Source organism: Pseudophryne corroboree, chromosome 1 (assembly GCF_028390025.1).
Source record: "Pseudophryne corroboree isolate aPseCor3 chromosome 1, aPseCor3.hap2, whole genome shotgun sequence".
NCBI lineage: Eukaryota > Metazoa > Chordata > Amphibia > Anura > Myobatrachidae > Pseudophryne > Pseudophryne corroboree.
In genome coordinates, this window is record NC_086444.1 from 406,912,218 (window position 1) to 406,933,173 (window position 20,956).

At 49.7% G+C, this 20,956-nt stretch overlaps 1 protein-coding gene across 3 annotated transcripts in view; it reads right to left on the reverse strand.

Moving 5' to 3' along the window:
* Window positions 1-20,956, reverse strand: part of USP30 (ubiquitin specific peptidase 30) — a 206,043-nt gene that overhangs the window by 62,296 nt on the left and 122,791 nt on the right. For all 3 annotated transcript variants that reach the window (XM_063913254.1, XM_063913256.1, XM_063913255.1), the window contains exons 10-11: window positions 14,781-14,861; window positions 1,475-1,676 (exon numbers count right to left, since the gene is read on the reverse strand). In XM_063913254.1, the coding sequence (XP_063769324.1) occupies window positions 1,475-1,676; window positions 14,781-14,861 (283 nt within the window). The remainder of the gene's footprint in view (window positions 1-1,474; window positions 1,677-14,780; window positions 14,862-20,956) is intronic.

Here is a 20,956-nt window from a genome sequence, read left to right on the forward strand (position 1 = left end):
GGACACGTCCTCATTTTCTCCCTAAGGTGGTTTCGGCTTTTCACTTGAACCAGCCTATTGTGGTGCCTGCGGCTACTAGCGACTTGGAGGACTCCAAGTTACTGGACTTTGTCAGAGCATTAAAAATATATATTTCAAGGACAGCTGGAGTCAGAAAATCTGACTCGTTGTTTATATTGTATGCACCCAACAAGATGGGTGCTCCTGCGTCTAAACAGACGATTGCACGTTGGATCTGTAGCACAATCCAACTTGCACATTCTGTGGCAGGCCTGCCACAGCCTAAATCTGTAAAGGCCCACTCCACAAGGAAAGTGGGCTCATCTTGGGCGGCTGCCCGAGGGGTCTCGGCATTACAACTTTGCCGAGCAGCTACGTGGTCAGGGGAGAACACGTTTGTAAAATTTTACAAATTTGATACTCTGGCTAAGGAGGACCTGGAGTTCTCTCATTCGGTGCTGCAGAGTCATCCGCACTCTCCCGCCCGTTTGGGAGCTTTGGTATAATCCCCATGGTCCTGACGGAGTCCCAGCATCCACTAGGACGTTAGAGAAAATAAGAATTTACTTACCGATAATTCTATTTCTCATAGTCCGTAGTGGATGCTGGGCGCCCATCCCAAGTGCGGATTGTCTGCAATACTTGTACATAGTTATTGTTACAAAGATCGGGTTATTACTATTGTTGTGAGCCATCTTTTCAGAGGCTACTTCGTTTTTTGTTATCATACTGTTAACTGGGTTCAGATCACAAGTTGTACGGTGTGATTGGTGTGGCTGGTATGAGTCTTACCCGGGATTCAAGATCCTTCCTTATTGTGTACGCTCGTCCGGGCACAGTACCTAACTGAGGCTTGGAGGAGGGTCATAGGGGGAGGAGCCAGTACGCACCATGTGATCCTAAAAGCTTTATTTAGATGTGCCCTGTCTCCTGCGGAGCCCGCTATTCCCCATGGTCCTGACGGAGTCCCAGCATCCACTACGGACTATGAGAAATAGAATTATCGGTAAGTAAATTCTTATTTTAACAGGCTGGTTATTACTGTACTATATTATTACTACTAATAACTGTATTTATATAGTGTTTTTCCCTACATAATTTGCTGCACTTTACAGAGCATATTTAATAATTCACCTCAGCCCCTGTCACACAAGAGCTTACAATCTATATGCATACATATATTTTAGTAGCTACAACTCTATTGCTCTCCCCCAATTGTCCATCAGGGCTAAAAAGACAAGTGAGAAGCAGAGTATGAAGACATGGGATTGCAGCAGGGAAGAGACAGAGCTCGAGTACTGCTGAGTGAGCAAGTAGGGGGTATTACCCAGTACTTGGCAAGTAGGGGACATGTCACTGAACCAATGCCCCAATAGTGACAGGCGCTTCTTAAACTGCTGCTCCGGGATTGTTAAAACTCAACAAAATGTGTGAAATTGGCTCAGTATATAACCAGATATGCAGTGTACTGTACCTGTCAATCCATCTGTTGATGCTTGCACAGCCCCATGATGACTACTGCATGGACGCTTGTTGAATGAATTTCCAATGAGACGATACTTATACCTATCCAAGGAAAGGAACTCACTAAATTGGACATGTTCATTACGTTTCATTGGGCTACCCTGATTAGACCAGCTCAGACGTTGCAAGTGGATGCACAAGCACTGAGGGAGCTATAAGGAAGAAAACAGTGTCAATTTAATATATATTTCAATATCAAAATGTTTTACGGAACACTAGAGCACCATAAACGTAGAAGCATGGCTCATGAAAACAAGTTGGATAATATGCCGTTGATATGATCTTTGAACCATATTCCTTCAGTGAGCAGTAGAAGCTTTAAGGTCCAAACAATACCAGAGTATTATTTGGTCCAAATTAAATATATATTTGGCAGTAGTACTAATCAATTGGTGACTGCAAATGTTGTTTTGCAAGATGACATTAGTAATCTACATTTTTTGTAGTGAAATAGGTGGACCTGTGATATTTAGGTTTATGGGGTTTACCATCTCCTATATAATAGCCCAGATCTGTGACTCTGTGCCTGGCCTGTAACGCTGGGCAGAGTCAGAGTCACAGATCTGGCCAAACCCCTAAATGCAGTCAGATAGTCTATGTGGGGGGCAGGCAGAGACAGATTATAGCAGGGGCGACCATCCCGGGGCACCCACACACACTCCACCGGACTCCCCCGCCCCTGCACCGCTCACTCACCCGGCAGATGCAACTTCCCGGGACCCGCTCTCCCCTCGGCGACCGTCCGACGGCTGTGCGGCTGTCACAGTGCTCCCCCGCCCCTCAACCCGCTCACTCACCCGGCGCCTGCAACTTCCCGGGCCCGCTCTCCCAGCCAGCGCCCGTCCGACGGCTGTGCGGCTTTCACAGTGCTCCCCCCCTCCACCCGCTCACTCACCCGGCGCCTGCAACTTCCCGGGACCCGCTATCCCCTCGGCGCCTGCCATTACACTGACACTGTATGCATCCCCCTTCAGCGGCTGCAGCTTACAGGAGAAAGTTTCTCTTAGTGAGCTGTCCGTGGCTGGGCCCTGGAGAATGTGTCACCTGCTGCCGGGAGTACAGTAGTGTGTCCCGAGGGCAGCATGTGGTGGGGTGAGATCTGGAGTGTGCTGTCTGCAGCTGGTGGGGGGGTGAGACTGCCATTTGCTGCAGTATTCTGGGGGGGGGGGGGGGGGGGAGAGGGCTTCAGACAGGCGGAGTTGGCATCTGGCCAGGGGTTGGTTAGTGTGTCACCATGCCAGCATTGTCTTGGGGGTGGCCAGGGTGCTGTCCACGGCTGTGAGCTGTGGTGAGGGAGGCAAAGGCTGTACTTATCCCTATTTGGAAGTGGGGGGGTGGGTTGATTGTCACAAAGGATTGTATTGTCTTTTTTGGGGGGAGAGGAGTGTGCCGATGACTGCATGTAAAAACCACCGCACCCAACCCTCCCCCACCCGCTAGGCCGCCAGACCCCCTACCGCAACGGGGGCACCCCCGCGCCCACCTCTCCACCACCCACAATGCCTACGGACCCCCTTCCCCCATCCACCGCACCCCCTCACATGCCCTTCCCCCACCTGCAGCCCCTCTGGACCCCCTACTTCACCGGCGGCACCTACCCATTCCCCACTCGCAGTGCCTCCGGTACCCCTCCCCATCCGCAACAGCCCCGCACCTGCCCTTGCCCCACCCACAGCGCCTCCGTACACCCTCCCCCATCCGCAGCCCCCACTCCCCGTCGCAAAGGGGGCTACGCCCCCTTCCCCATCGGACGCCCTTTTGTCGTGCAATATTTCACCACTAAACAAAACTAGGAATGCAGGTAATACACCATATAATACAAATAATGAATGCCAGAAATGTGTGCAGGGGTTAAGGGGGCGTAGCCCCTTGCGACGATGTGAAGAGCGCCCGTAGGGCGCGATGAGTCACCTAGTTACTTAGAAACATTGAATTTGATGGCAGATAAGATCCACTTTGCCCCATCTAGTCTGCTACTTTTCTGAACCCTTTCATAAAAAATAAAAAAAACTGATAAAAATAAAATAAAATATGAATCTACTGATGTCTGTTACTGTTCTTTGTGGAAACACCTAGCTAACCTGTAGCAATGATAAGACTCCCTTACATATGTATAGTTCTATACTCCTTACACTATATACAGTATGTATATGGAAAAATCAATGGCGCCACATGGGATACATCCAAGGATACTAAAAGAGCTTAAAAGTAGTGATGAGCGGATTCGGTTTTACTCGGTTTTACTCGGTTCTCAAAACGGCATCTTATTGGCTCACGGATGTCACGTGTTTTGGATAGCCAATAAGATGCCGTTTTGAGAACCGAGTAAAACCGAGTAAAACCGAGTAAAACCGAACCTCGCTCATCACTACTTAAAAGGGTGCTGGTATGACCATTAACAGAATTATTTAACCAGTCATTAGCTACAGGAGTAATTCCAGAGGACTGGAAAAATAAGATTTTACTTACCGATAAATCTATTTCTCGGAGTCCGTAGTGGATGCTGGGGTTCCTGAAAGGACCATGGGGGGGAATAGCGGCTCCGCAGGAGACAGGGCACAAAAAGTAAAGCTTTTCCGATCAGGTGGTGTGCACTGGCTCCTCCCCCCATGACCCTCCTCCAGACTCCAGTTAGGTACTGTGCCCGGACGAGCGTACACAATAAGGGAGGATTTTGAATCCCGGGTAAGACTCATACCAGCCACACCAATCACACCGTACAACTTGTGATCTAAACCCAGTTAACAGTATGATAACAGCGGAGCCTCTGAAAGATGGCTTCCTTCAACAATAACCCGAATTAGTTAACAATAACTATGTACAACTTATGCAGATAATCCGCACTTGGGATGGGCGCCCAGCATCCACTACGGACTCCGAGAAATAGATTTATCGGTAAGTAAAATCTTATTTTCTCTATCGTCCTAGTGGATGCTGGGGTTCCTGAAAGGACCATGGGGATTATACCAAAGCTCCCAAACGGGCGGGAGAGTGCGGATGACTCTGCAGCACCGAATGAGAGAACTCCAGGTCCTCCTTAGCCAGAGTATCAAATTTGTAAAATTTTACAAACGTGTTCTCCCCTGACCACGTAGCTGCTCGGCAAAGTTGTAATGCCGAGACCCCTCGGGCAGCCGCCCAAGATGAGCCCACCTTCCTTGTGGAGTGGGCCTTTACAGATTTAGGCTGTGGCAGGCCTGCCACAGAATGTGCAAGTTGGATTGTGCTACAGATCCAACGAGCAATCGTCTGCTTAGACGCAGGAGCACCCATCTTGTTGGGTGCATACAATATAAACAACGAGTCAGATTTTCTGACTCCAGCTGTCCTTGCAATATATATTTTTAATGCTCTGACAACGTCCAGTAACTTGGAGTCCTCCAAGTCACTTGTAGCCGCAGGCACTACAATAGGCTGGTTCAGATGAAATGCTGACACCACCTTAGGGAGAAAATGCGGACGAGTCCGCAGTTCTGCCCTGTCCGAATGGAAAATCAGATATGGGCTTTTGTAAGATAAAGCTGCCAATTCTGACACTCTCCTGGCAGAAGCCAGGGCTAGAAGCATGGTCACTTTCCATGTGAGATATTTCAAATCCACCTTTTTTAGTGGTTCAAACCAATGAGATTTTAGGAAGTCCAAAACCACATTTAGATCCCACGGTGCCACTGGAGGCACCACAGGAGGCTGTATATGCAGCACTCCCTTAACAAAGGTCTGGACTTCAGGGACTGAAGCCAATTCTTTTTGAAAGAAAATCGACAGGGCCGAAATTTGAACCTTAATAGATCCCAATTTGAGACCCATTGACAATCCTGATTGCAGGAAATGTAGGAATCGACCCAGTTGAAATTCCTCCGTCGGAGCACTCCGATCTTCGCACCACGCAACATATTTTCGCCAAATTCGGTGATAATGTTGCACGGTTACTTCCTTCCTTGCTTTAATCAAAGTAGGAATGACTTCTTCCGGCATGCCTCTTTCCTTTAGGATCCGGCGTTCAACCGCCATGCCGTCAAACGCAGCCGCGGTAAGTCTTGAAACAGACAGGGACCCTGCTGAAGCAAGTCCCTCCTTAGAGGTAGAGGCCACGGATCTTCCGTGATCATCTCTTGAAGTTCCGGGTACCAAGTCCTCCTTGGCCAATCCGGAACCACTAGTATCGTTCTTACGCCTCTTTGCCGTATAATTCTCAATACTTTTGGTATGAGAGGCAGAGGAGGAAACACATACACCGACTGGTACACCCAAGGCGTTACCAGCGCGTCCACAGCTATTGCCTGCGGATCTCTTGACCTGGCGCAATACCTGTCCAGTTTTTTGTTGAGGCGAGACGCCATCATGTCCACCATTGGTCTTTCCCAACGGGTTACCAGCATGTGGAAGACTTCTGGATGAAGTCCCCACTCTCCCGGGTGAAGATCGTGTCTGCTGAGGAAGTCTGCTTCCCAGTTGTCCACTCCCGGGATGAACACTGCTGACAGTGCTATCACATGATTCTCTGCCCAGCGAAGAATCCTTGCAGCTTCTGCCATTGCCCTCCTGCTTCTTGTGCCGCCCTGTCTGTTCACATGGGCGACTGCCGTGATGTTGTCCGACTGGATCAATACCGGTTTTCCCTGAAGCAGAGGTTCTGCCTGGTTTAGAGCATTGTATATTGCTCTTAGTTCCAGAATGTTTATGTGAAGAGACGTTTCCAGGCTCGTCCATACTCCCTGGAAGTTTCTTCCTTGTGTGACTGCTCCCCAGCCTCTCAGGCTGGCGTCCGTGGTCACCAGGATCCAATCCTGTATGCCGAATCTGCGGCCCTCCAATAGATGAGCACTCTGCAACCACCACAGAAGAGACACCCTTGTCCTTGGAGACAGGGTTATCCGTAGGTGCATCTGAAGATGCGACCCTGACCATTTGTCCAACAGATCCCTTTGGAAAATTCTTGCGTGGAATCTGCCGAATGGAATCGCTTCGTAAGAAGCCACCATTTTTCCCAGGACTCTTGTGCATTGATGTACAGACACCTTTCCTGGTTTTAGGAGGTTCCTGACAAGCTCGGATAACTCCTTGGCTTTTTCCTCCGGGAGAAAAACCTTTTTCTGAACCGTGTCCAGAATCATCCCTAGGAACAGCAGACGAGTTGTCGGCATTAACTGGGATTTTGGAATATTCAGAATCCACCCGTGCTGTTTTAGCACTTCTTGAGACAGTGCTAATCCCATCTCTAGCTGTTCTCTGGACCTCGCCCTTATTAGGAGATCGTCCAAGTATGGGATAATTAATACGCCTTTTCTTCGAAGAAGAATCATCATCTCGGCCATTACCTTTGTAAAGATCCGAGGTGCCGTGGACAATCCGAACGGCAGCGTCTGAAACTGATAGTGACAGTTTTGTACAACGAACCTGAGGTACCCCTGGTGTGAGGGGTAAATTGGAACGTGGAGATACGCATCCTTGATGTCCAAGGATACCATAAAGTCCCCCTCTTCCAGGTTCGCTATCACTGCTCTGAGTGACTCCATTTTGAACTTGAACTTCTTTATGTACAGGTTCAAGGACTTCAGATTTAGAATAGGCCTTACCGAGCCATCCGGCTTCGGTACCACAAAAAGAGTGGAATAATACCCCTTCCCTTGTTGCAGAAGAGGTACCTTGACTATCACCTGCTGAGAGTACAGCTTGTGAATGGCTTCCAACACCGTCTCCCTTTCGGAGGGGGACGTTGGTAAAGCAGACCTCAGGAAACGGCGAGGTGGATCTGTCTCTAATTCCAACCTGTATCCCTGAGATATTATCTGCAGGATCCAGGGATCTACTTGCGAGTGAGCCCACTGCGCGCTGTAATTTTTGAGACGACCGCCCACCGTCCCCGAGTCCGCTTGAGAAGCCCCAGCGTCATGCTGAGGCTTTTGTAAAAGCCGGGGAGGGCTTCTGATCCTGGGAAGGAGCTGCGTGTTGCTGTCTCTTCCCTCGACCTTTGCCTCGTGGCAAATATGAATAGCCCTTTGCTCTCTTATTTTTAAAGGAACGAAAGGGCTGCGGTTGAAAAGTCGGTGCCTTTTTCTGTTGGGGAGTGACTTGAGGTAGAAAGGTGGATTTCCCGGCTGTAGCCGTGGCCACCAAATCTGATAGACCGACTCCAAATAACTCCTCCCCCTTATACGGCAAAACTTCCATATGCCGTTTTGAATCCGCATCGCCTGTCCACTGTCGCGTCCATAAAGCTCTTCTGGCCGAAATGGACATAGCACTTACCCGTGATGCCAGTGTGCATATATCCCTCTGTGCATCACGCATATAAAGAAATGCATCCTTTATTTGTTCTAACGACAGTAAAATATTGTCCCTGTCCAGGGTATCAATATTTTCAATCAGGGATTCTGACCAAACTACCCCCGCACTGCCCATCCAGGCAGTTGCTACAGCTGGTCGTAGTATAACACCTGCATGTGTGTATATACTTTTTTGGATATTTTCCATCCTCCTATCTGATGGATCTTTAAGTGCGGCCGTCTCAGGAGAGGGTAACGCCACTTGTTTAGATAAGCGTGTTAGCGCCTTGTCCACCCTAGGAGGTGTTTCCCAGCGCTCCCTAACCTCTGGCGGGAAAGGGTATAATGCCAATAATTTCTTTGAAATTATCAGCTTTTTATCAGGGGCAACCCACGCTTCATTACACACGTCATTTAGTTCTTCTGATTCAGGAAAAACTATAGGTAGTTTTTTCATACCCCACATAATACCCTGTTTAGTGGTACCTGTAGTATCAGCTAAATGTAACGCCTCCTTCATTGCCAAAATCATATAACGTGTGGCCCTACTGGAAAATACGGTTGATTCGTCACCGTCACCACTGGAGTCATCGCCTGTGTCTGGGTCTGTGTCGACCGACTGATGCAAAGGGCGTTTCACAGCCCCTGACGGTGTTTGAGTCGCCTGGACAGGCACTAATTGATTGTCCGGCCGTCTCATGTCGTCAAACGACTGCTTTAGCGTGTTGACACTATCCCGTAGTTCCATAAATAAAGGCATCCATTCTGGTGTCGACCCCCTAGGAGGTGACATCCCCATATTTGGCAATTGCTCCGCCTCCACACCAATATCGTCCTCATACATGTCGACACACACGTACCGACACACAGCAGACACACAGGGAATGCTCCTAATGAAGACAGGACCCACTAGCCCTTTGGGGAGACAGAGGGAGAGTTTGCCAGCACACACCAAAAGCGCTATATATATATCAGGGATAGCCTTATAATAAGTGCTCCCCTATAGCTGCTTTGTTATATAAAAATATCGCCATAAATTTGCCCCCCCTCTCTGTTTTACCCTGTTTCTGTAGTGCAGTGCAGGGGAGAGACCTGGGAGCCGTCCTGACCAGCGGAGCTGTGAGAGGAAATGGCGCCGTGTGCTGAGGAGATAGGCCCCGCCCCTTTTCCGGCGGGCTCGTCTCCCGCTATTTTGAGAAATCAGGCAGGGGTTAAATATCTCCATATAGCCTCTAGGGCTATATGTGAGGTATTTTTAGCCTTTATAGGTACTCATTTTGCCTCCCAGGGCGCCCCCCTCCCAGCGCCCTGCACCCTCAGTGACTGCCGTGTGAAGTGTGCTGAGAGGAAAATGGCGCACAGCTGCAGTGCTGTGCGCTACCTTTAGAAGACTGCAGGAGTCTTCAGCCGCCGATTCTGGACCTCTTCTGTCTTCAGCATCTGCAAGGGGGCCGGCGGCGCGGCTCCGGTGACCATCCAGGCTGTACCTGTGATCGTCCCTCTGGAGCTTGATGTCCAGTAGCCAAGAAGCCAATCCATCCTGCACGCAGGTGAGTTGACTCCTTCTCCCCTCAGTCCCTCGCTGCAGTGATCCTGTTGCCAGCAGGAATCACTGTAACATAAAAAACCTAGCTAAACTTTCTCTAAGCAGCTCTTTAGGAGAGCCACCTAGATTGCACCCTTCTCGGCCGGGCACAAAAATCTAACTGGAGTCTGGAGGAGGGTCATGGGGGGAGGAGCCAGTGCACACCACCTGATCGGAAAAGCTTTACTTTTTGTGCCCTGTCTCCTGCGGAGCCGCTATTCCCCCCCATGGTCCTTTCAGGAACCCCAGCATCCACTAGGACGATAGAGAAAGAGCGAATGTAGTTCCACTGCATAAAAGTGGAAGCAAGGAAGAGGCAAAGCAACTACTGACCAGTAAGCCTTACATCAGACGTAAGGAAATTGATGGAAACAAATGAGAGAGTTGTAAATTATCTCAAATCCAGCAATTTATATGATCCCAAACAGCACGGATTTACTGGGAGGGAGATCATGTCAAACAAATCTTATTAACTTTTTGACTGGGTGACTAAAGTATTAGATAAAGGGGCATCCATAGATATAGCTTATTTAAACGTTAGTAAAGATTTTGACACTGTCCCACATCGCAGAAATAAACTTGATAGCATGGGATTGGATACTAAGATGGTTGAATTAATAAGATCTTGGTAGCAGGATAGAAAATAGAGAGTTGTAGTTATTGGAGTGCATTCACAGGAGGGAAATATTACCAGTGGAGTACCCCAGGGATCTGTACTTGGACAGAGTGCTTTTAATATCTTTATTGGTGACATTGCAAATGGCATTAAAGGGAAAGTATGCCTGTTTGCAGATGACACAAAGGTATGCAACAGGGTAGACACACCAGGTGGGGTAAAACAAATGATTGAGGATCTAGGTAGACTAGAGGAATGGTCAAGAGCATGGCAATTACAGTTTAATGACAAAAAATGCAAAATCATGCACTTGGTTCTCAAAAATCCAAAAGGCTAAATATCATTTCTCTAGCATCCATAAGGGCTATTGGGGAGACTTATGATGGGGTATAGACGGGGTCCAAAGGAGCCGGTGCACTTTAAATTTCTTCACTGGGGGTGCTGGCTCCTCGCCTCTATGCCGCCTCCCACAGGCTGTTTAGAAACAAGTGCCCTCGGGAGAAGATGCACATCTCTGCAGCTTCAGAGAGTTTTCTTCAATTTCTTTTAAACTTTTATTATTTTCGGTATGCTGTTTGGGCAACAGCATACCTGCAGCGTGGGAGGTTAGGGGGGGCGGGGGGGGGGGGGGGGGCGGTCACCGGCCTTGCGAGGTGCAGAGCAGCTTCCCCGCTGCAGGACCACCGCCCTGAGAGGTTGTTTGTTCAGCAGGGCACTGCGCCTTGGCTGTCGCAATCGCAGCATGCCGCACACCCCTAACATATGCCTGAAGGTGACGTCTGTGGTGAGTACAAACCGGGACCACCACTAGGGGGGTCCCCGATTCAAAGTGCGGCTGGACGTGGGCTCCGCATATGGGACCCTCCTGGGGGGGAAACCCGCTGGAGCCCCCCGTGTAAACTGGCTCAAGATGGCTTAAACTAGCACTTGTGTGACATTTTTAAGCATGATAGGAGACATTGCCAGTATAAAAATCACTGTAGCACCGGCGCCATTGGGGGGGGGGGAGCGACCTCAGAGCGGAACCAGAGGTGTTTTGGCGCCTTCCTCTGCTTAATGCAGCAGCAAACAGCACACGTAGCTCTTCCTGACTCCCGAGACACGCTGGAAAACTGGTACAGGGTGTAGCAAAGGGGGAGAGCTGCTATTGTACACAATCTGTGTCCTATACAGGAAAGTATTTACTAGTGTTTCACTGTAATATTATTAGCGGACAGCCTCAGTGGGACTGTGCAGCTAGGGGTGTGCTGGTGTCTTTCTCTGTGTGTCTCCTCTCACAGTAAGGGCAGGCTCGATAAGTAAACTGTCTGTGTGTATGTGTATGTTATTGTGATTACTATAAACATAGGTAAACACAAACTCTGTAGTGTGTGCCACACTATGGGGGTAATTCTGAGTTGATCGCAGCTTCAAGTTTGTTAGCAATTGGGCAAAACCATGTGCACTGCAGGGGAGGCAGATATAACATGTGCAGAGAGAGATAGATTTGGGTGAGGTGTGTTCAATCTGCAATCTAAATTGCAGTGTAAAAATAAAGCAGCCACTATTTACCCTGCACAGAAACAATATAACCCACCCAAATCTAACTCTCTCTGCAAATGTTATATCTGCACTCCCTGCAGTGCACATGGTTTTGCCCAACTGCTAAAAAATTTCCTACTGCGATCAACTTGGAATTACCCCCTATATTCTCTCCCTTATCTACTGATTCTGTTTCATGTGAACAATGCATCCAATCTTCACAAATCAGTGAAGGGGCTGGAGGAGAAGGACCAGAGCCCTCCTGGCTAGGGGCACTTAAAACTATGATGTCTGATATGTCATCACAACTGTATGCTAATGTTCAGAAAACTCAGCTACTACAACAGACTGTTGCAGACTTAGCTGCTAGGGCAGATATTACACAGCCCTCCATCTCTCTTGCAGGGCCACACAAGCGTGGTTTACCTACCCTACTCTCCGATTCAGATGAGGATATGCAGGAGGATGGGGAGGACTTAGATCCCATTAGTGGGGATTCTGATTCTGCTCAGGGTATTGAACTCCTCATTCTGGCTATACGGGACGTACGTGTTAAAGCTCCCTCTAGAGGACACTGCATCACAGCAGTCGTTTTTCTTTACACAAAACAAGCCCAATGTCACTTTCCCTGATTCTGCAGAGTTAGATGACCTTTTCAAGTTGGCCTGGAAAAATCCAGACAAATTCCAAGTGTCAAAAAAGTTTTTGCGCACTTTCCCATTTGCTCCTGAAGGTAGGCAATTCTGGGAAGAAACCCCGGGGGTTGACGTATCAGTCTCTCGACTGTCCAAAAAGGCGGTGCTGCCTGCCCCGGGCTACTTTACCATGAGGGATCCTGGGGACAGAAAGATAGAGACACACTCAAATCTACGTACATGGCAGCAGGTGTATCGCAGAGGCCGGTCATAGCAGGTTGCTGGATAACCCACACCATTCATACGTGGGCTACTCAAATTCAGGAGGGCCTCTCCGGCTATATGCCTCCGGTCACTATGGAGACTCTCCTCAACCACATTCAGAACACTACACGCGTCCTGTGTGACTTGCTTAAGGAGATGGGGAATATTAATGCTAGGACTTCTGCCATGGCAGTGTAGGCGTGCAGGGCTTTGTGGTTGCGTCAGTGGATGGCGGACGCAGAATCAAAGCGCAGTGTGGAATCCCATTCCCATTTTCTGGGGAATGGCTCTGGGGTCGAGTTGGACACGTGGATTTCCAAAGTCACTGCTAGGAAATCCACGTTTTTCCCCTCAGGGGCCCCGCCGGCTAGGCGTTCCTACCCAGGGCCGTCTGTTCAGTCCTAACAGATTTCGATCTAGGGACAGAGGTGCCTCCAATGCGAATAGAGGCCCCAGAGGTAAGTCAAAAAGACCAGCCACCACCGGTTCTCAGGAACAGAATACCAGTTCTGCTTCCACTAAGCCCTCAGCACGACGGTGACCACCCACCTCGAGGTCACTTCAGCCGCATCTGGGAAGGCTCCTGCCAGGATACCTGGGTAATGGAACTCATTTCTCAGGGCTACAAGCTGGAGTTCGACGGTGGACCTACCCAACGATTTTTCAAATCAGCTTACCAGCTTTGGAGAATAAGCAAGTTACGTTGCAACAGGCCATCCGAAAGTTGGTCCAGTCCAACGTCATTGTTCCGGTACCGATACCACAACGAGGCAGGGGTTATTACTCCAACATGTTTGTGGTACCAAAGCCGGACCGCTCGATACAGCCCATTTTGAATCTAAAGTCCTTGAACCCTTACCTAAAGCTTTTCAAGTTCAAAATGGAATTCCCGAGGGCAGTGATTGCGGGCCTGGAAGAACAGGATTTCATGGTTTCCTTGGATATCAAGGACGCCTACCTTCATATTCCAATTTGGCCACCTCATCAGGCTTATCAGAGGTTTGCCCTACTGGACGATCACCACCAGTTCCAGGCACTACCCTTTGGCCTGTCCACGGTTCCGAGGGTATTCACGAAGGTGATGGCGGAGATGATGCTCCAACTCCGGGTCCAGGGGGTCAATGTTGTCCCTTACCTGGACGATCTTCTGATAAAAGCAAGATCCAGGGAGACTTTATTGCTCCATATCGACCACACTATCCAGCTTCTGTCACGCCATGGGTAGATTGTCAATTTACAGAAGTCCCACCTGGATCCGTCTCAACGGCTCCTGTTCCAGGGGATGTTGCTGTGCAGAAAGAGTTAGATTTGGGTGGGTTATTTTGTTTCTGTGCAGGGTAAATACTGGCTGCATTACTTTTACACTGCAATTTAGATTTCAGTTTGAACACAACCCACCCAAATCTAACTCTCTCTCTCTACACGTTATATCTGCCCCACCTGCACTGCACATGGGGGGCAGTGGTGCGATCGGGTCAGAACTGCGCATGCGCCAGCGCCGCATTGTGCCGGAGCATGCCAGACGGCCTTAGGCCGTCAGGCTGCTACGATCGCCTCTGCCTGCTTGACAGGCAGAGGCGGTCGCTGGGCGGGAGGGCGGAACGGCAACGTTTGGCAGCCGTTTCGTGGGCGCGGTCCGGTCAACGCAGGCGTGGCCGTACCGAACGGGGGGCGGGCCGCAGCGGCTGCGTGATGTCACACGCAGCCGCTGCGGGCCGGGGAGTGATGAGTAGCTCCCGGTCAGCACGCTAAAGCTGCGCTGGTCGGGAGCTACTCTTGAAGTGCAAAGGCATTGCCGCTGTGTGATGCCTTTGCACTTCTGCAGGATTGGGGGGGGCGCACTGACATGCGGGGAGGGATAGCCCTGTGCTGGGCGTCCCCCCGCATGTCAGTGTGAATGATCATAGCTGTGCTAAATTTAGCACAGCTACGATCATCTCGGAATGACCCCCATGGTTTTGCCCATTAGTTAACAAATTTGCTGCTTCGATCAGATCTGAATTAGGCCCTAAGACAGTAGAGCAATTTAAACATGCATGGGATAGACATAAGGATATACTTACAAAGAAATAAGGATCAAATAGGGTTTAAGGGTTATAATATGGTTAAAAAAGGGGCAGACTAGATGGGCCAAGTGGTTCTTATCTGCCATCAAATTCTGTGTTTCTATGTATGTAGTGAGGCAACTTTAATAAAATACATACACATTGGGTATTGTGGGCTAAACGAAAATGAAGAAAAATGTAGCCTATGTATTCACAAAGCATTAATGACAATGCCTCACATGAATTCAGCTCATCAATTAATGAGGAACTAGTAGCGACATAGTGAATTCCATGTGTTCTTATTCTCATACACAAACGCCTTACCTTTCCCAGCTTCAACTGTTTAACAAATGTTGTTTTCTGGTCTTCTATCAATTGCCTATTTGGTTTCTCTTGAGCTTGTAGCTGGAATAAATACAAAGAAAAAGAAAGGAGTGAGAAACTTACTAGGGTTTGGTAGAGCTCAATTTCATCAAGGTATATTTGTGTTTAGCTGACAGGGGCCTTACTCAGAGCTGTTCACTATGGTTGTGATCACTCTCATGGCCGTTTTGTTTGCAATCTGTGCGCGGGCTATCGTGATGCGACTGCATCCCGGAAGGATGCATACGCATCATGATTGACAGGCGACGGGCGTCTGGGGCTGGCGATGCGGCATTGGGGCGGGGAGGAGAGAGCAAGAAATGCAGGCAATAGGAAACATGGTGCCAGATCGTCTGCTTACTCAACCTTGCTGCATAGGCAGGGGTCAACCTATATTTGAGTTTTTTGCGATGCATCGCGGGGGGGCACCACACATGCTAGGTAGCCTTGCCCTGTGCTGGATGGACCCCAGCATGTGAGTAGAACGATCACAAATTTGCTAATTTAGTAAAAACTGTGATCAACTCTGAATAACCCCCAGAGGCTGAAAATAAGAATTTACTCACCGGTAATTCTATTTCTCGTAGTCCGTAGTGGATGCTGGGAACTCCGTAAGGACCATGGGGAATAGACGGGCTCCGCAGGAGACTGGGCACTCTAAAAGAAAGATTAGGTACTATCTGGTGTGCACTGGCTCCTCCCTCTATGCCCCTCCTCCAGACCTCAGTTAAGGAAACTGTGCCCGGAAGAGCTGACACAACAAGGAAAGGATTTGGAATCCAGGGTAAGACTCATACCAGCCACACCAATCACACCGTACAACTCGTGATAACCATACCCAGTTAACAGTATGAACAACAACTGAGCCTCAGTAACAGATGGCTCATAACAATAACCCTTTAGTTAAGCAATAACTATATACATGTATTGCAGAGAGTCCGCACTTGGGACGGGCGCCCAGCATCCACTACGGACTACGAGAAATAGAATTACCGGTGAGTAAATTCTTATTTTCTCTGACGTCCTAGTGGATGCTGGGAACTCCGTAAGGACCATGGGGATTATACCAAAGCTCCCAAACGGGCGGGAGAGTGCGGATGACTCTGCAGCACCGAATGAGCAAAGGCAAGGTCCTCCTCAGCCAGGGTATCAAACTTGTAGAACTTAGCAAATGTGTTTGAACCCGACCAAGTAGCAGCTCGGCAAAGCTGTAAAGCCGAGACCCCTCGGGCAGCCGCCCAAGAAGAGCCCACCTTCCTTGTGGAATGGGCTTTCACTGATTTAGGATGCGGCAATCCTGCTGCAGAATGAGCTTGCTGAATCGTGTTACAGATCCAGCGCGCAATAGTTTGCTTTGAAGCAGGAGCACCCAGCTTGTTGGGTGCATGCAGGATTAACAGCGAGTCAGTTTTCCTGACTCCAGCCGTCCTGGCTACATAGATTTTCAAAGCCCTGACTACATCTAGTAACTTGGAGTCCTCCAAGTCCCGAGTAGCCGCAGGCACCACAATAGGTTGGTTCAAATGAAACGCTGATACCACCTTAGGGAGAAATTGGGGACGAGTCCTCAATTCTGCCCTGTCCATATGGAAGATCAGATAAGGGCTTTTACAAGACAAAGCCGCCAATTCTGACACACGCCTAGCCGAAGCTAAGGCCAATAGCATGACCACTTTCCACGTGAGATATTTTAGTTCCACGGTCTTAAGTGGCTCAAACCAGTGGGATTTCAGGAAACCCAACACAACGTTAAGATCCCAAGGTGCCACTGGAGGCACAAAAGGGGGTGAATATGCAGCACTCCCTTAACAAACGTCTGAACTTCAGGCAGTGAAGCCAGTTCTTTTTGAAAGAAAATAGATAGGGCCGTAATCTGGACCTTTATGGATCCTAATTTTAGGCCCATAGTCATTCCTGACTGTAGGAAGTGCAGGAATCGACCCAGCTGGAATTCTTCTGTAGGGGCCTTCCTGGCCTCACACCAAGCAACATATTTTTGCCATATACGGTGATAATGTTGTGCTGTCACGTCTTTCCTAGCCTTTATCAGCGTAGGAATCACTTCATCTGGAATGACCTTTTCCGTTAGGATCCGGCGTTCAACCGCCATGCCGTCAAACGCAGCCGCGGTAAGTCTTGGAACAGACAGGGCCCCTGCTGTAACAGGTCCTGTCTGAGAGGCAGAGGCCATGGGTCCTCTGAGATCATTTCTTGTAGTTCTGGGTACCAAGTTCTTCTTGGCCAATCCGGAACGATGAGTATAGTTCTTACTCCTCTCTTTCTTACTATCCTCAGTACCTTGGGTATGAGAGGAAGAGGAGGGAACACATAAACCGACTGGTACACCCACGGTGTCACTAGTGCGTCCTCAGCTATCGCCTGAGGGTTCCTTGACCTGGCGCAATATTTTTTTAGCTTTTTGTTGAGGTGGGACGCCATCATGTCCACCTGTGGCCGTTCCCAACGGTTTACAATCTGCGTGAAGACTTCTGGATGAAGTCCCCACTCTCCCGGGTGGAGGTCGTGCCTGCTGAGGAAGTCTGCTTCCCAGTTGTCCACTCCCGGAATGAACACTGCTGACAGTGCTAGCACGTGATTTTCCGCCCATCGGAGAATCCTTGTGGCTTCTGCCATCGCCATCCTGCTTCTTGTGCCGCCATGGCGGTTTACATGGGCGACCGCCGTGATGTTGTCTGATTGAATCAGCACTGGTTGGTTTTGAAGCAGGGGCTCTGCTTGACTCAGGGCGTTGTAAAAGGCCCTTAGTTCCAGTATATTTATGTGTAGTGAAGTCTCCTGACTTGACCACTGTCCTTAGAAGTTCCTTCCCTGAGTGACTGCCCCCCATCCTCGGAGGCTTGCGTCCGTGGTCACCAGGACCCAGTCCTGTATGCCGAATCTGCGGCCCTCGAGAAGATGAGCACTCTGCAGCCACCACAGCAGAGACATCCTGGCCCTTGGGGACAGGGTGATCAATCGATGCATCTGAAGATGCGATCCGGACCATTTGTCTAACGGATCCCACTGAAAGATCCTTGCATGGAACCTGCCGAAGGGAATTGCTTCGTAAGAAGCCACCATCTTTCCCAGGACTCGCGTGCAGTGATGCACCGACACCTGTTTTGGTTTCAGGAGGTCCCTGACCAGAGATGACAATTCCTGGGCCTCCTCCATCGGGAGAAACACCTTCTTCTGTTCTGTGTCCAGAATCATGCCCAGGAAGAGCAGACGCGTCGCAGGAATCAGCTGCGACTTTGGGATATTCAGAACCCAGCCGTGCTGTTGCAACACTTCCCGAGAAAGTGCTACGCTGACTAACAACTGCTCTCTTGACCTCGCCTTTATAAGGAGATCGTCCAAGTACGGGATAATTATAACTCCCTTCTTCCGAAGGAGTATCATAATTTCGGCCATTACCTTGGTAAATACTCTCGGTGCCGTGGACAGACCAAACGGCAACGTCTGGAATTGGTAATGACAATCCTGTACCACAAACCTGAGGTACTCCTGGTGAGGTGGGTAAACGGGGACATGCAAGTAAGCATCCTTGATGTCCAGCGACACCATAAAATCCCCCTCTTCCAGGCTTGCAATAACCGCCCTGAGCGATTCCATTTTGAACTTGAACTTCCTTATATAAGTGTTCAAGGATTTTAAATTCAGAATGGGTCTCACCGAACCGTCTGGTTTCGGTACCACAAACATTGTGGAATAGTAACCCCGTCCCTGTTGAAGGAGGGGAACCTTGATTATCACCTGCTGGAGGTACAGCTTGTGAATTGCCGCCATTACTACCTCCCTTTCCCTGGGAGCAGCTGGCAAGGCTGATTTGAGGTAACGGCGAGGGGGAGTCGCCTCGAACTCCAGCTGGTATCCCTGAGATACAATTTGTACAGCCCAGAGATCCACTTGTGAGCAAACCCACTGGTTGCTGAAGTTTCGGAGATGCGCCCCCACCGCACCCGGCTCCGCCTGTGGAGCCCCAGCGTCATGCGGTGGACTTAGAGGAAGCGGGGGAGGATTTTTGTTCCTGGGAACTGGCTGCCTGGTGCAGCTTCTTTCCTCTACCCCTGCCTCTGGGCAGAAAGGATGCGCCTCTGATCCGCTTGCCTTTCTGAAGCCGAAAGGACTGTACATGATAATACGGTGCTTTCTTAGGCTGTGAGGGAACCTGAGGTAAAAAAGTTGACTTCCCGGCTGTTGCCGTGGATACGAGGTCCGAGAGACCGTCCCCAAACAATTCCTCACCCTAAGGCAAAACCTCCAAGTGTCTTTTAGAATCAGCATCACCTGTCCACTGCCGAGTCCATAATACTCTCCTGGCAGAAATGGACATTGCATTAATTCTAGATGCCAGCAGGCAAATATCCCTCTGTGCATCCCGCATATATAAGACGACGTCTTTTATATGTTCTATGGTTAGCAAAATAGTATCCCTGTCGAGGGAATCAATGTTGTCTGACAGGGAATCCGACCAAGCGGCTGCAGCACTACACATCCATGCTGAAGCAATAGCAGGTCTCAGTATAGTACCTGAGTGTGTATACACAGACTTCAGGATAGCTTCCTACTTTCTATCCGCAGGCTCCTTTAAGGCGGCCGTATCCGGAGACGGCAGTGCCACCTTTTTTGATAAGCGTATGAGCGCCTTGTCCACCCTAGGGGATGTTTCCCAACGTAACCTGTCCGTTGGCGGGAAAGGGTACGCCATCAGTAACCTCTTAGAAATCACTAGTTTCTTATCGGGGGAACTCCACGCTTCCTCACACAATTCATTTAATTCATCAGATGGGGGAAAAGTCACTGGCTGCTTTTTCTCCCCAAACATAATACCCTTCTTGGTGGTAACCGGGTTAATATCAGAAATGTGCAATACATTTTTCATTGCAGTAATCATGCATCTGATGGCTTTTGTAGACTGTGCATTTGTCTCATCCTCATCTACACTGGAGTCAGACTCTGTGTCGACATCTGTGTCTACCATCTGAGCTAGCGGGCGTTTATGAGCCCCTGATGGCCTCTGAGACGCCTGGGCAGGCGCGGGCTGAGATCCCGGCTGTCCCAAGGCTGCCAAGGCTGCTGCGTCATCGAACCTTTTATGTAAGGAGTTGACACTGTCTGTTAAGACCTTCCACATATCCATCCAATCCGGTGTCGGCCCCGTCGGGGGCGACACCACACTTATCTGCCCTTGCTCCGCCTCCACGTAACCTTCCTCATCAAACATGTCGACACAGCCGTACCGACACACCGCACACACACAGGGAATGCTCTGACTGAGGACAGGACCCCACAAAGTCCTTTGGGGAGACAGAGAGAGAGTATGCCAGCACACACCACAGCGCTATATAACAAAGGGATTTACACTATAATGAGTGATTTTTCCCAATAGCTGCTTAATATATATTATTTGCACCTAAATTTATGTGCCCCCCCTCTCTTTTTTACCCTTCTTGTATCAGGAATACTGCAGGGGAGAGCCTGGGGAGCTGCTTCCAGCGGAACTGTGAAGGAAAAATGGCGCTGGTGTGCTGAGGAAGAAGGCCCTGCCCCCTCAGCGGCGGGCTTCTCCCTGCAATTTCTGACTGAAAAATGGCGAGGGTTTTACACATATACAGTCACAGACTGTATTATGTGTATTTTTATGCCAAAAGGTATGTTATTGCTGCCCAGGGCGCCCCCCCCCAGCGCCCTGCACCCTACAGTGACCGGAGTGTGTGGTGTGCAGTGGGAGCAATGGCGCACAGCTGCAGTGCTGTGCGCTACCTAAATGAAGACCGGAGTCTTCTGCCGCCGATTTCATCTCCTTTCTTCTGTCTTCTGGCTCTGCAAGGGGGACGGCGGCGCGGCTCCGGGAACGGACGATCGAGGTCAGGCCCTGTGTTCGAACCCTCTGGAGCTAATGGTGTCCAGTAGCCTAAGAAGCACAAGCTAGCTGCACGCAGGTAGGTTTGCTTCTCTCCCCTCAGTCCCTCGTAGCAGTGAGTCTGTTGCCAGCAGATCTCACTGAAAATAAAAAACCTAACAAATACTTTCTTTCTAGCAAGCTCAGGAGAGCCCACTAGGAGCACCCAGCTCTGGCCGGGCACAGATTCTAACTGAGGTCTGGAGGAGGGGCATAGAGGGAGGAGCCAGTG